We start from the raw sequence: 15,707 nt of genomic DNA on the forward strand, positions 1-15,707 counted from the left end.
TGCATATACTCTCCCTGCTGACCAGCAGCTCTTGGCTTGGGTATACAAGATTTGTCTGCATTATAAATTGCTTCAAGTCAACATTGTAGTGAAACTGTTAAAAAAAGAAACACTAACCATAATATAGTACACATTATATTGATAGCCATATAACATCATTTACTGTTGAAAATACTGATTCATATAATAATGAAATACATGTTTTGCTAAGCAAGCCCTTTTATATGGGAATCATAGACTTGTTGATTGGAAGACATTAAACAAATCTGAGTATATTTCTATTAACATGAATTCCATTACAATCTAAAAGTGTTTAAGCAAAATAATACACTTATATACAATGTATTCAAAAATCTTTATTTTTGCAAAATGCACTTTTATAATAAATAATAATGCTTTGCTTTCCATTGTACATGTTTTAAAATATACATATGTAAAGTTGAAAAATAAATAGGCAGTATAATGTTTGCGGGCATATACAGTTGATATGCAACAAGATCTATCTATCTATCTATCTATCTATCTATCTATCTATCTATCTATCTATCTATCTATCTATCTATCATAATATATGTATGTATTCACATGCACTATCAAAACAAAGAGAAGAAGTACATACATGTGACACAATTATGTTACTTGAACCGGAAGCAACTATGGCTATAAAAACAGAATCTGAAGTTGCACTTACACTACAGTGTTTATTCTAACATTAAACTAATTTCACCTAGATAGTATAACAGCGTAAAACATAGTGCATTATTTTTTGCCTAGCTTAAGAAAAGTGACCTCCCCCTCCTGTTAAAAGTAAAAGCGCTGCCTTAAGTTAGCTAACAATACAAATCAGATAACAATATAGAACAAACAGAATACCACAGCCAAGCAATTTCCATGTCAAACATCCCACTGCTCAGTAGCTCCATTTGTAAGTGTGAATTGCAGACTAAGCTCCCTGCAATGCACACAGGAAGGTTGGTGCATACCTTCACACACACTGTTACTGGGTGCCATCACACTTCAATTCCGGTTGCTGAGCCTTTTCACCCCTTGCCTTGTCTTCAAATGGAAATTATTTCTATTGGCCCAAGGTGTCCATGTAAATAGGTGTAAATGAAACCAGATTATGCCTTTCTTTCCCCCACGCCCCCTCCTCTCTACTCTCCCTCTTCTCTGCTCCCTCCCTCCTCCTCCCAAGGCGATTGTCATATGATAGCAAAGAAGTGGCACATTAATGAAGCGCCTCTACAGGGGTCTTTTCTGTTCATGTCACCACATAAAACTATCAGATGGTTTGAGGAAGGACATGGACACAACTACTTAGCTTATCTCCCACCCAGTGAAGGAGAACTACTTTCTCCTGCTCCCATTCAACTGCTGTTCAGAAAAGAAGCTTATTTCTAATGCTAAAGACAAGATCGGAGTTTATCCAAGAAGGGACCAGTCTGGCAACGGATTGAATTAAGACCTGCAGCATCAGAAGGCTTCAGAATTTCTTTCTCTGCACCATATTGAAAAACTCTCTGACCGTGTTACAAATGCAGAGTACCAACTTGTGAAAAGTTTAAGGTATGACTTGCATTTTATGCTCGACTTGTTTTTTTTTTTTTCTGTTGTGTAGTTTATTAAATAAACTATTTTAAAGCATGTATACAACTTAAGTTAGACGCCTGTTTATCCTGTTTTAGAGTAGCTAACTTTAACACCCTTTCCTTTCTACAAATAGTTAGCCAATGAGTTTATTGACAATGTATAGCATATGTAGATGTATTACATACAAAATTATGTTGAATCTAGCTAATTTTTTTTTTTTTTTTAAACTTGAGTTGAGATTTGTTTATCCTGTTTTAGAGTAGCTAACTTTAACACCTTTCCCTTTCTACATGCAGGTTGCCTCTGAGTATAGTGACAATGCCTCGACCAGGGAGAAATACATACAGTGACCAGAAGCCCCCTTACTCATATATCTCGCTTACAGCAATGGCAATTCAGAGCTCTCAAGAAAAGATGCTACCCCTCAGTGAGATCTACAAATTCATCATGGATAGATTTCCTTATTACAGAGAGAATACCCAAAGATGGCAGAACTCTCTGAGACATAATTTATCTTTCAATGACTGTTTCATCAAGATACCAAGGAGACCTGATCAGCCTGGTAAAGGCAGTTTTTGGGCACTTCATCCCAGCTGTGGTGATATGTTTGAAAATGGTAGTTTCCTGAGACGTAGAAAGAGGTTCAAAGTGATGAAATCGGACCACCTGGCCCCTACTAAACCATCAGATGCAGCACAGTACCTGCAACAGCAAGCAAAGCTTAGACTAAGTGCTCTGGCTGCCTCGGGTACACACTTGCCACAGATGTCAACTTACAACCTTGGAGTCTCTCAAACATCTAGTTTCAAACATCCTTTTGCCATTGAAAATATAATTGCAAGAGAGTACAAAATGCCAGGTGGACTTGCATTTTCTACAATGCAGCCAATGTCAGCTGCATATCCACTTCATAACCAATTGACTACAGTCGGCAGTTCCATTGGCACAGGTTGGCCTCACATGTACAGCTCCAGTATGATAGACACTACCACCCCTATATCAATGGGCAACAGTGATTATAGTGTGAGTGCATATGGGGTGCCAATCAAGCCACTTTGCCATGGAGGACAAACTTTACCTGCTATCCCAGTACCTATTAAGCCCACTCCTGCAGCTGTGCCTGGGCTTCCAGCACTCCCAACTCATATTCCAGCTATTCTGTCGAACTCTTCTCCATCCCTGAGTCCAACATCTCCTCAAACAGCAACCAGCCAAAGCAGCCCAGCCACCCCTAGTGAAACTCTCACTAACCCTTCTATTGCTCTGCTTTCTGTGGCTGTACACTGACCTATTGGACTAAAAAAAAAAAATAAAAAAAAATAACTCAGTTTACTTAACTAATTATCTCGTAAATGAAAGAAACTGTCATTTCAAGATGAGTTTATTATTTCATGTTAACTGTTCAGTTGTTTATCCAGTGTGGATTTTTATCATGTATACAGTACATCCTCATACACTTGAATCCATTTTTCTGCATAGCAAAGCTTTTATTTTAAATACGTTTGGACATCTTTTTTCAAACAACTTTTAAAAAATAAAGGGCAGGCATTTTCAGATAGCGAGTTTCAACAGCACATTAAACGAAAAAAAAAATATAAAGACATTTAGTATCATCCAGGGATTGCATTTGGTTATAGTTTCCTTAAAGTTTGAAAGAAAAATACTTTACTTTGCCATCAGCCCTATTTACTATAGAATATGCTCTTATGCAGAATGTGCAAAGTTTTTTTTTTTACTTTGCTTGTACTTGCAGCTTAATCTCTACACTCATAAAGGTGTTAAGCTATGTTGGAAATTGTACGACAACTTTGTGACAGCATAATAGAAGTCATTAGATTTGGAAATGCGCACGTAAAATATAATGCAGTTGTATAAAATAACTGAACATAATCAAAGTATTATTAAACAAATATGCTGTTTACAAAAATACTGCCCTAATGTAAATATTAAATTTGTGAACTAAAGAAAAAGCTATACTTATTGGCTGCCAATAGTATTATTTGAAAGGCACTGGATAATCAGTACACATCACTGGATTTAAAATACATATCTATTTATTTGATTCTTTTAAATGGGGGGATCACAAAATGCGCTGTCAAGTTGGATAAACAATTTGACTAATATTTTTAAAGGACCTTCCAGAATGTGCAGTAAGGAGGGGAATGTAAATGTAATATGTGAATAAGAATGAATATAAATTGTGTATAATGCACTTTGAACTGACGCAATCTAGTTTTCACTGAGGCAATTTGCTAAGGTTTACAAATCCCAAAAAAAACACTGTTGCTCTTTGGTGAATTTAATTTAATTACAAATAGTCCTACTGTCATCTAAACTGTGAAAAAATGGTCACACTATTTCCATGTTGTACAGAAGGCATGACATTTGCATATTTTGATGTTATTATTCACAGCATGTGTGTATGTCAGACTACAAGAAAAAAATATGTGTCTGCGTTAAATTATGAACCTAGTCGTCCAAATAATATTTTCTCATTAAAATGTTAATTCTGTATGATCTTGTGTCTTTCTTTTCCTTTTTTTCAGTTGCTAATTTTTTTATATTTATTTTTTTATATAAAATGTATATATATATATATATATATATATATATATATATATATATATATATATGTATACATATACATCATTGGTGCTATCATATTATTTTAATATTTAAAGATAATGTACAGTCAAACAAATATAATAGGTGATTTATTTGCTTATGTTTTTTCACTGAAAATAAACAGAGACCTGTCAGTATATTTTTATAAATTGAATAAAACAGAAAGCATCTGTCATAAAAAAAAAAAAAAAAAAAAAAGTACCAACAATTTAAAATTGATTGTATGCTAGCCTCTTAGAAGTGCCTGTTGAAATGATGCAAGAGCAGAGAAGAAACATAGATGTTATACAACTTTTTAAAACATAGCCCGGTAAAAAAAAAACATAAATGTTTGAGTTCAGGTACAAATTATAGAGATAGCGTTTTAGGACAGACTTTTTATATAATAAATGTTTATAAAACAAATGTGTGTCACACAGATACATACACACACACACACACACACACACACATATTTATATATATATATATATATATATATATATATATATATATATGTATGTATATACATATGTATATATATATATAAATATATATATATATTTATTGTCTTATTTATTGACCTTTATGGACTTTCAAAAAAAAAAAAGCGGGGGTAACTCCTTTCCGTTCACTGATATGATTTGTAAATGAAAACAAACTTGTATTTAAATTCATTATCATCATCGTTATTATTTTAAATGTAAGCCTTCAGATTTAAACTCATACAGGAAAATTGGGTATATAATACTTATTATAATGGATGCACATTATCAAATGAGTGAGGGTGGTGAAACTCAGGATGCAAGGATATCAATCTCCTTTAGTGAATTAAAAAAAATATTTATAACATGGAGGATTATAGAGAATTTGCAATGGCAACAGATAACTGTCTATCTTTATATTTGAGGGAGCACTGCATAAAATGAGCTGCTGTTGTAATAAAATGATTTACATAAATTAAAAAAATAAAATAGATCTTTTCAGAAATCTGTTCCACAACAAGTGGCTGTAGAAAATATGTAAATAAAAAAATATATAACTGGACAATCCGAATACACAACTCAAACATATCCAGTGTGTACCACTTTCAAAAGAGTAACGTCTTCCTAAAACAGAAAAGTGCGCTGCATCAAGTTCACTTTGCCTTGACATCTAGCATACATTTTTCAGTAAAGGCAATTTTCAGCACATGTTAAGACCAGTTAATTGAAAGTGAAAATGTATGAAAAAAAAAGTAAAGACGCTGTTGTTCGCTTTTAAAATTCTTTCATTTCAAGCTTATCAAAGAGTAAGCTGGTTGATGACTGAATGAATCAACAGCTTTGTTTTACTTAATCCCAATTAATGGCTCAAGTTCAAAGTCAACAAACACAGTTAGAAATGGCTAAAAAAAATAAACTAGTTTAAAATATATTGTCAGGAGGTTGATGGGGATAGGGGGTAGGTTAGGTTACTATATATATATATATATATATATATATATATATATATATATATATATATATATATATATATATATTACACAGTATACTGTATATATAAACACAACCACACACACAACACATCATAGTCATACAAGCACCTACCTACATGCATTTAGAAAATCATTTTACTCTAATGTGTGACCATATATTCACTGTTCATACAGTTATTTTATATAACTGAATATATATATATATATATATATATATATATATATATATATATATATATATATATATATATATATATATATATATATATATATATATATTTTATGTTCAAGCCAGTTTGTCACCGTAGCAAAACATGTTAAATCGAGCAGGCAGCAAAACATACATAAAAATAAAGTGAGTATACCAAATGTCAGCCTTTTCTTCCTGAGACCATTATTTGTTTTCACCCAACTATCAACAAATTACCTAATTAATATGTTTCAATTACAGCACAGAAAATAGACCCTCTGGACCTCCTGCAGTGCCCTTACAATAGGCTCAGATCTTACTTTAGGAATTCACACTAACTTCACATCTGTTTCTTTATTTCTTACTGTTGGTTTGCAAACCCTTTTTAAATTCTGCTCTAATCAGTAGCAATGTTATATGAAATATGTCCCTGTGCTAAGAGAAGAAGAGAGGACGTTAGAAGACTTGGAATTTATTTGCAAGTTAGAAAGTGAATCCCTATTGAAGAGCATTAAACAAATATATTAGAATTCTGTCACTTTATGCAATTCAGTAGATCAAATAAAGGGCCCAGGCCACTTCATTCACATCAATAGAAATCCTAAAGAATGGCAAACCTAGACTGGGCCACCGATGTAGATTTAGCTTTTTTCTCCCCTCTTAGAGACAAAAAGACTGAATTCCCACAAACACATTACTGACTGGTGCACTAGGAAACCAGCACAGGAACCCCTTTGGAATTTAAATTCACGCTATCTCCCCTCCTTTTAGGATTTGTTTGCACTACAGTGCTGATTATATTGGAATCCTCTGTTAAAAAGTAAAGGTTTTACAGACACCATTTGCCCCTCAGATCAAGGACATTTTTACCATCTACCTAAAAGATGTGGTAGGATACTATAATATAATTAAACAATAAAGAAAGTGAATAAAAATGACAAAAATAAAATAGATGTGCTTATATCTATTGTTTTTATTTAGGTATATAATGTCAGAACTTATACACTTTTGGTATAGTGTTGGACTGATTTCAAGTTACAGATTACCTAGTTACACTACTACATTGCACATTTTAAAATCACGTGTCTATGGTGTCATGAGTAAGTACACCATGTTGTTAATCTGTATTAAATCAAACACTGAAAATATACAAGTTATTTTACGATTCAAATTCTATTTTTAACATTCTATTTTAAGTATATCATTGTTTTTTTTTTATATGTATTTGTGTCTGCATTTGATTTGCCTATCCCTTGTAAATTTGCATTCATATACTTTAAATGTATTTATATTTATTTATTGCAAATGCATATAGGATTTTTAAAGCTGTGGCTGTGTATAATATGTTTACTGCTATGAAATACAGAAATATATTTTTGATCACATTTTTTTGCTGATTTTTTTTTCTGGCTGGATGGGTACGTGTGTTGATGGATTGTTTAGGTAAGATATACCAAACATTTGTCAGCTTAGTAGCTACTAATCAATATGACAGTTGGAATCAAGCCATGATGCGAAACGTAAATGATGAAATAATACAATAAAATACAGCTTTGCAAATACTTTAGTTATTAATGATGTGAGATTGTTTAACGAATAATAAAAAGTATCCAAGCATTTGTGTTAATCAGTACAGACATAATTTTGGATGTTGCTAAATTCCATATCAAAGAAATCAGAGAGTCACCGGTGACCACTACTAAGTGAGAACTAGCAGTAAGGTCAGGGTGGACTCAGGAAAGCAGTCTTTTTAGACTTATATGTACCTAAAATTTTGCATAGACATTAGATTCCAGATACAATATCAGACCATTGAGCTCTTTAAAATGATCACACCATACACATGTATGCTCAATTTGCCTGGCTACACATTTTAGCTCAGTTTTGTGTGTTTATGCACTGAACAGGCATCTCTGACAACAGCTTCGAGAAACAATAGCAGTGAGCTATAAAAATGTGGCCTGGACTGCACCTGTTACCAGTCAGCCATCATGTTTTTCAGTTATGTTTTATATAGCAAAGCTATCAATACTGAAATATTCACCTTCTGAACTGGTAGAAATATGCTGTTATTGAATATAATCCAGTTGTGTATTAGCCACTTTAATGTTAAATACTAATTTTGAAGGGATGAGAAAGATAAAACAAGTGTGTACATAAGAAACAAAATGCATATATAAAAGTGTGAGATTTCCCAAACTATCTAGTTTTCAGGAAGACTATGAAAATTTAAAAACAATACAATACTGAATTCAACATCCGTGCAACTTTATCAATATGGAAGGGAGGGGCTTAATGGAAATAAACAAGAAGGCTTTCATTGCTAACTCCCCCTATCCGATAATGCTAGCTGATATGCTGCTTTTGGTGCTTTCTGTCACTAACCCAGAACAACTGTGCAAACAAAAAGTTCAAACCATAAGCAGACCATACACGATTCGAAAACTGAACGAAAATTCTTGGCTGTTAGTTTTTCGCATCATTAGATTGCCAGCTGTGACATGCAATTTTCATGCTGTAATTGAAAGCAATCGAAAGACTTGATCCAACATGCTGAATTTTGTTTAGAAAAATGAAACAAATGATGGCACAATCGTATGCATCATTTTCATTTTTCGATTGACAGAAGGTTCAGTTTTCGATTCCTCTATGGCCAACCTTACTCTGACTATCCTGATTTGCATATTCTTTAAGAGTCAGTGACTTGAAAGCTTTGAGTTAGTATAACAGCCAGGCAACTAGATGTTTTTCAAAGAAAAGGTCAGCATTGGTATCCCTTGTATCTCTCTTATGACTTTATGTTACCCATATAGCTTATATACATTATGGACAGATGCGAGGGAATGTCTATGTCCATCAGTACTTTTAAATTAGAGCTAACAACTTGATTGATTGCTTTTAGGGGAATAATTTATTGGCTTTTTTAGGATATCATAGACAATCATTTTAAGCCAAGAATATTACTGGGATTGACTGCTCAGTGCATAGACATGCATATTTATTCAACAGCAGCATAAAAGTCTATGCCCGTGCCTATTAAAACCAAACCATCCAGCTGTAAGATCATGCAAACACAGGCTGACCAATATCTTTAAACTGACTTTAGTCTTTTATAATCAAAGTGTCACCACAAGAATGAGGCTTCTGCTAATGGATTTTATGCTCTCCTCACATTTCTATACTTTACTCCAGTTTACTCTCCCAATCTAAAAACACAACATTAGGTCAGTTGTTTGAAAATTGCCCACTGGTTGTGGTTAGTATTAAACAATACTGCAATGATTCACATTAGATTGTTCACATAGGAGGGTATTTACTAAAACTGGTGCACAAAGAATCTGGTGCAGCTCTACATAGTAACCAATCAGCTTCTAACTTCAGCTTGGTCACTTAAGCGTTAAGGGTGGGGGGCAATTTCAAATCAAACATAATGTTTTTTTAAGTGCACCTGCCATGAAAGACATAGGAGCTGCTATTGCTGACTAATTCAAAAAAAGCATGTAATAATAAAAAAAAAATTATAGGTTAGTTAGAATGTCCAATCAAGGAAGTACAAGTTGACCCAGGATACTTCCTGAACAAATGAGGCACTGACTTTCTGGAGAGAAAAGCAAATAAAAACATTGTCAGGGAGTACTGTGATCATTGTCAGATGTAACAAACACCTATAAGTGCTTGCTTTGCTGTTGACCAAACATGGGTTTTGAGCATACCCAACCTCATTTCTATTAACAATGGATCTACAGTACTGAGCAAAAGTTTTAGGCAGGTGTGAAGATATGCCATAACGGAAGAATGTATCCAAAAGAATATATTATATTTGTTTATTTCTATCAATTTACAAAATACAAAGTAAGCAACCAGAAGAAAAATGTAAATCAAATCAATATTTGGTGTGACTACCCTTTGGCTTTAAAACAGCATCAATTCTTCTAGGCACACACAGTGCTTGTGCACACAGTTTTTGAAGGAATTCGACAGGTATACTGCTCAAAACATTTTGAAGAACTAACCACAGATCTTCTGTGGATGTATGTCTCAAATTATTCTGTCTCTTCGTGTAATCCTAGGCAGACTTTATGATGTTGAGGTCAGGGCTCTGTGAGGGCCAAACCATCGCCTCCAGGACTCCTTGTTTTTCTTTACACTGAAGATAGTTCTTAAAGCGGTTCTTCACCCTAAAGGGGAAGTTCCGCTAATCTGATCCCCCCCCCTCCGGTGCCACAATCGGCACCTTTCAGGGGGGAGGGGAGTGCAGTTACCTGGATAATCCAGGTATCTGCACCCACTTCCGGGCAGACCGCCGCAGACCCGCACAGACGCCCCGCCCCCCCAGTTCCCAGGACACAGCGGGGGATCTGAAGAGACACGAAGCGCGACTCGCGCATGCGCAGTAGGGAACTGGGCAGTGAAGCCGCCATGCTTCACTTCCCAATTCCCTGACAGAGGATGGCGGCGGTGGCAGCAGCGAGACGAGCGATCGCTCGTCATCTGCCGCCGACATCGCTGGACCCTGGGACAGGTAAGTGTGATTTTATTAAAAGTCAGCAGCTGCAATATTAGTAGGTGTTGGCTTTTAATATTTTTTTTAGGTGCAGAATCACTTTATTAACAATGGCTCTATGTTAGGGGTTGTTATCCCACAGCAGAAAAAAAATGGTTCCAATCATACGCCTTCCTGATGGTATGGCATGATAAATAAGTATCTGTCTGTTTTTCTCAGGACACCATTGATCAGGCAACGCTGAGGGCCATAACTACAATGGTCAGCCAAGGAAACTTGATGCAGTAGATTAAAGATACATCATGCCCTCTTCCCTTCAATGTCAGAAGCTGTCTAGCAGTACCATCATCACAGAACTGGAAGAAACCAGGTACACCCATCTACTATCGGGAGAAGCCTGGCCAAAAGTGGTCTTCAGGAAAGAATTTCAGTCAATAAGCCATACCTTTGAAGTGGAAACAAGGCTAAGTGACTCAACTTTGCAAGAAAACATAGCAACTGGAGTGCCAAAAAATGGTGTTCTGGACCGATGAGTCAAAATTTTATATATTTGGCTGTAGCAGGAGGCACCATGTTCAGCAAAGGGCTGGAGAGCAGTACAAAAATGAGTGTCTGCAGGCAACAGTGAAGCATGGTTTTCGGCACTATATAAGTACCTGTAATGATAATAATACATTTAAAATGTGTTTGAAAAAGATTGAACAATGAAATTAGACATCACCGGTCCCACTCTGCAATTTTTGTATTGTTGATGATCTGAAGAGGCATCACTTTTCTCCTTAAGCCAGCCATAGATGGTTCAAATTTTGTCCAGTTCAGCAGGAACAGCCGAGATTTGAACCATGTATGAGCAGGCTAAACGTACCCAAGTTGATTCATTGATCAACTTGAGTACAACCAGCCTGCCAGATTTCACAAGTGAATATTGCTAGTGGCTGTTAGCCACCAGCAATAATCACTGTGCTCTCCCAGTGGAGACAGCTTCCCCTGCCCCCTCGCTGGGACAACACAATAGCTCCATGGGAAGGATTTCCATGTCAACACTGTCTGTGTTGATGGGGGGATTGAGCATTTTTTTTCCTGCAACCCGTGGCTTCAGGAAATAAAATTGCTCTGTTTATGGCTGGCCTTACTTTAGGCATGGTATTCTGAATAGTTGATATTTTATCTAATTTCTTTACATTTATGCTAAACACAAAGAAAAAAAGAAGTGCACTGCTCCAAGTCCCGGATGTGTTTCTCCAGTCTCTCATTGCTGGGTGCTGGATTTAAAATCATATCCTGCTCATTATTAATGGCAAAAATGAAAAAAACAAAGCCACACTTCCATAAAGTTTAGTTTATGTGGTTGTAAACCCTTACATATACTCAGTGAAGTGATAGGCCACAGGTGATACACAGAGATGAAACAAATCATCCTACATAAGTTGTACCTGTCGATCTGCTGCCCTATCTTCTCTACATCCGTTCAAAGTTCTTAGAGTTGTTAAGTTTGTTTGAGAGTTCAGAAAAAAGGGGGCAGAAAGCTGAGGGTCCCTCCCCTGTCATCCTTTTTCTCTTGGTGTTAGGAAAAGTTGTCAGAAAAGTTTCATGCTGATAGCAGAGGATCAAAGCAGCAGACAAAAGTGATACTTAGTGCTCTTAATTGAGACAAGTACACACTATAGAGGGATATATTTTTTTCATATTTAATATCTAAGGTTTACATCCACTTTAAAGCAGTTGGCTTCTGATATGGTCCCTGCCTTAAGCCACATCCCTCTGATATGTTCCACCCTGATTAGGCAAATTCCTCTACTTGCTTGGCTACTTTTAGACATGCAGTATCTTCTCATCTGAAATTAATGTAAAATTTAAGCTGGAGTCCCATAAAACATTTCATGTTATAGTTAAGTCAAATGGGAGAATTTTATATTAATATATATTGCATACCTGACAGGTATCTTGAGTTCCACGGTTTAGAGAGGAATTTTCACTCTGTGGTCCCTAATATACCTGTGACTCTTCCTTCATACAGTTATAATATTTCTATAATAGACAACATATTAATGACACTAAATTCTGGTTTTAAAAAATGTTATTTGAGTATGTATTCATTACTCCAAAAAGTACCTTATTTTGCTCTCAGCTTCTGCCAAACTTACAAATGCTGCTGTGATGTGGCTTCCTGTTTCTCCAGCTGTTTTGAAACTACAAATCCCATCATGCCTCTGCCTCTAGAAGTCATGCTAGGGTCTTGCAATGTCTCATGGGAGTTGTAGTTTCAAAACAGCTGGAGAGCCATGGTTCCCTACCCCTGTGTTAGAGGGTGGTTTCATTAATTCTCATTGGTCCCACTGTATGTAAGAATATTTCTACCCTCTCTTGCTTGCTCCTGAAATGGACAAGGGACTAGGGATTATGGCCCAAGGGATTTGCAGTGCGCATAGAGCATAGCACATGATTGCAACTAATATGCACTGCTTGTTCCCAACAAATAGAATTAAGGAGGGAAAGAGGAGGTAAGGGAGCACAAGGCATAAAACACATAATTTACATGGCTATTAGCCTCCCTGACGGTATTCCCGAGTGTGGCTTTTCACCACAAAAAGCGGTAACCCTGAGCCACACTCGGGATTGCATCGCAGGATCCAGGTACAGCAAACTTGACTTGTCCCCAGGATCCTGCGATGTCTTCCCTGCTCTGTGTCTGCGAGCCATCCTCCGCTCAATCTATCACAGAGACTAGCTCCGATCCCTGCGAGTGTTGCGACGCACGGGAATGGAGAACGGCGCCAAATTCACAAAGTAAAAAACACAATACATATACAGTACACTGTAAAATTCTAGATTACCTTACTGTATCAATTTATTTCACATCCCTTTTTATCCCTAGTGGTTTATCCAGTGCCCTGCATGCACTTTTATATTATAAATGTTGTTCTTTCTGCCTGGAAACTGAAGATTTCCCATAGCAATCAAAACTGTCCCTTTACATAAAAGTGGTTTGAGACCAGCTAGAAAACATAATAAATAAGAATCACTTGCAGTGTTGCGAGATAATGATTTGTGGGGAAATACGTCATCATCAAACACTGAAAGTAATGACAGCGACAATTCTGCAAGTGAGCAAATTTCAGTGTTTTTGATTTGATTACATTATTGAATCATTGTTATTATTATTATATTATTATTTGTTATAATTATGTATAGCTATTTATTGTATTATAATTTATGATTTTGTGTTTCAAACTTTATCATACCCTGGATGTCTACTAGACTCTTATTTGTACAGATTTAAGTGAGTTATTCCTAAGAATGACAGGCCTACAATATATAACGCCAAATTTCCATGCAAAATAATTGTACCGCTTTCAGCATCAAAAATCGGAAATAATCATACCGCCAGGGAGGTTAAGTAGTGTATGTCTATGTTATTTTTGTAAGGATATTGTTTATTGCCACTGTAAAGCTCCGTACACACAGGCTGAATTCCGTTTTGGCCGGCTTCTGTTGGACAAGCATGCTGGAAAACCAGCAGCAGACTGACTCCTCATCAGTGCTCTCAGCCAATTACTGAGAGCGCTGATCGAGGTGTTCTGGCAGGGAAGCCACCCCCCTGTCAGAACACAACAGCTCAGCAGGGGGATATCGATGTACCAATGCCGGATTATTAGTACAGTGGCTCCGTTCTTAACATTCAACCTGCGGGGTTCAATAGAAAAAAATTCATAGTGTGTACCAGGCTTAAGGCTGGATTCCCACTCCTGTATGCAAACATGGAAAAACACACATCAGAGCATTGCACAGATGTAAAGTAGAACTATTTAACCACTTGAGATCCGCGCTATAGTAAAATGACGTGTATAGCGCGGATCTCAATTTCCGGGACTACGTCTATTGACGTAGTCCCCTTTAAGAGTTCCCCGCGCGCTCCCGGGAGCGCGCATCGGGGAAAATCTGTGTTGGCCGTGTCCGCTGGACACAGCCAATCACAGATCGCTGTAAACGGCCAATCACAGCGGCCGTTTACAGCGCGATCGCCTCCTCCAATGGGTGATGATCTCAAATGTAAACAAATGAGATCATCACCCATTGCCGAACGTGTCTCCTCACACAGCGATAGCGTGTGAGGAGACCGAAGGTGCTTGTGAGACAGTGAGACAGTAAAGTGATAAAAAAAAACCACCTGTGCCCAGATCTACCCTGCCAGTGCCCATATCTACCCTGCCAGTGCCCTGCCAGTGCTCAGATCTACCCTGCCAGTGCCCACCTGTGCCCACCTGTGCCCACCTGTGGCCACCTGTGCCCACCTGTGCCCACCTGTGCCCACCTGTGCACCGCCAGTGCCCACCTGTGCCCACCTGTGCCCACCTGTGCACCGCCAGTGCCCACCTGTGCACCGCCAGTACTCCATCTGTGCACCGCCAGTGCCCGCCAGTGCCCGCCAGTGCCCGCCAGTGCCCGCCACTGCCCGCCAGTGCCCGCCAGTGCCAATCGGTGCCCATCTGTACCAATCGGTGCCCATCTGTGCCTCAGCAGTGCCCATCTGTGCCGCCTAAGCAGTGCCCATCTGTGCCGCCTAAGCAGTGCCCATCTGTGCCGCCTAAGCAGTGCCCATCTGTGCCGCCTAAGCAGTGCCCATCTGTGCCCATCTGCTGCCTTATCAGTGCACATCCGTGCAATAAATCAGTGCACATCTGTGCCGACCTATCAGTGCCCATCTGCCGACTCAGCAGTGCCCATCTGTGCCGATTCAGCAGTGCCCATCTCTGCCACCTCAGCAGTGCCCATCTGCCGCCTCAGCAGTGCCCATCTGCCGCCTCAGCAGTGCCCATCTGCCACCTCAGCAGTGCACATCCGTGCAATAAATCAGTGCACATCCGTGCAATAAATCAGTGCACATCTGTGCCGACCCATCAGTGCCCATCTGCCGCCTCAGCAGTGCCCATCTGTGCCGCCTCAGCAGTGCCCATCTGTGCCGCCTCAGCAGTGCCCATCTGTGCCGCCTCAGCAGTGCCCATCTGCCGCCTCAGCAGTGCCCATCTGCCGCCTCATCAGTGCACATCCGTGCAACAAATCTGCACATCTGTGCAATAAATCAGTGCACATCTGTGCCGACCCATCAGTGTCCATTTGTGCCACCTCAAAAGCGCCCATCTGTGCCACCTCAAAAACGCCCATCTGTGCCACCTCATCAGTGCCCATCAGTGCTACAATGGCTAAACGCGTCTTTTCCGCTGAGGAGGCGTACCAAATTATTTCCGCGGCCGACGAGAGCAACGGGGAGCTCTCCTCTTCCGATTCCTTTTCGGATTCGGATTCTGAAGCCGACGTAACTTATGAGCCAGTCCTCAGCAGTG

General features: G+C 38.2%; 1 protein-coding gene across 1 annotated transcript; it reads left to right on the forward strand.

Moving 5' to 3' along the window:
• Window positions 1-1,197: 1,197 nt before the first annotated feature.
• FOXB1 (forkhead box B1) lies at window positions 1,198-4,104 on the forward strand. The gene is made up of 2 exons (XM_077473877.1): window positions 1,198-1,566; window positions 1,887-4,104. Exon 2 carries the CDS (start codon window positions 1,909-1,911, stop codon window positions 2,875-2,877), a length of 969 nt encoding a protein of 322 aa, XP_077330003.1. The 5' UTR covers window positions 1,198-1,566; window positions 1,887-1,908; the 3' UTR covers window positions 2,878-4,104.
• Window positions 4,105-15,707: the final 11,603 nt, after the last annotated feature.

This window comes from Lithobates pipiens, unplaced genomic scaffold, assembly GCF_037356315.1.
Source record: "Lithobates pipiens isolate NorthernLeopardFrog02 unplaced genomic scaffold, aLitPip1_a1.2 Scaffold_8, whole genome shotgun sequence".
NCBI classification, from domain to species: Eukaryota; Metazoa; Chordata; class Amphibia; order Anura; family Ranidae; genus Lithobates; species Lithobates pipiens.

What these genes read in the sequence shown, in the direction of transcription:
- FOXB1 (XM_077473877.1), top strand. Translation starts at nt 1,909, where the DNA reads ATGCCTCGACCAGGGAGAAATACATACAGTGACCAGAAGCCCCCTTAC.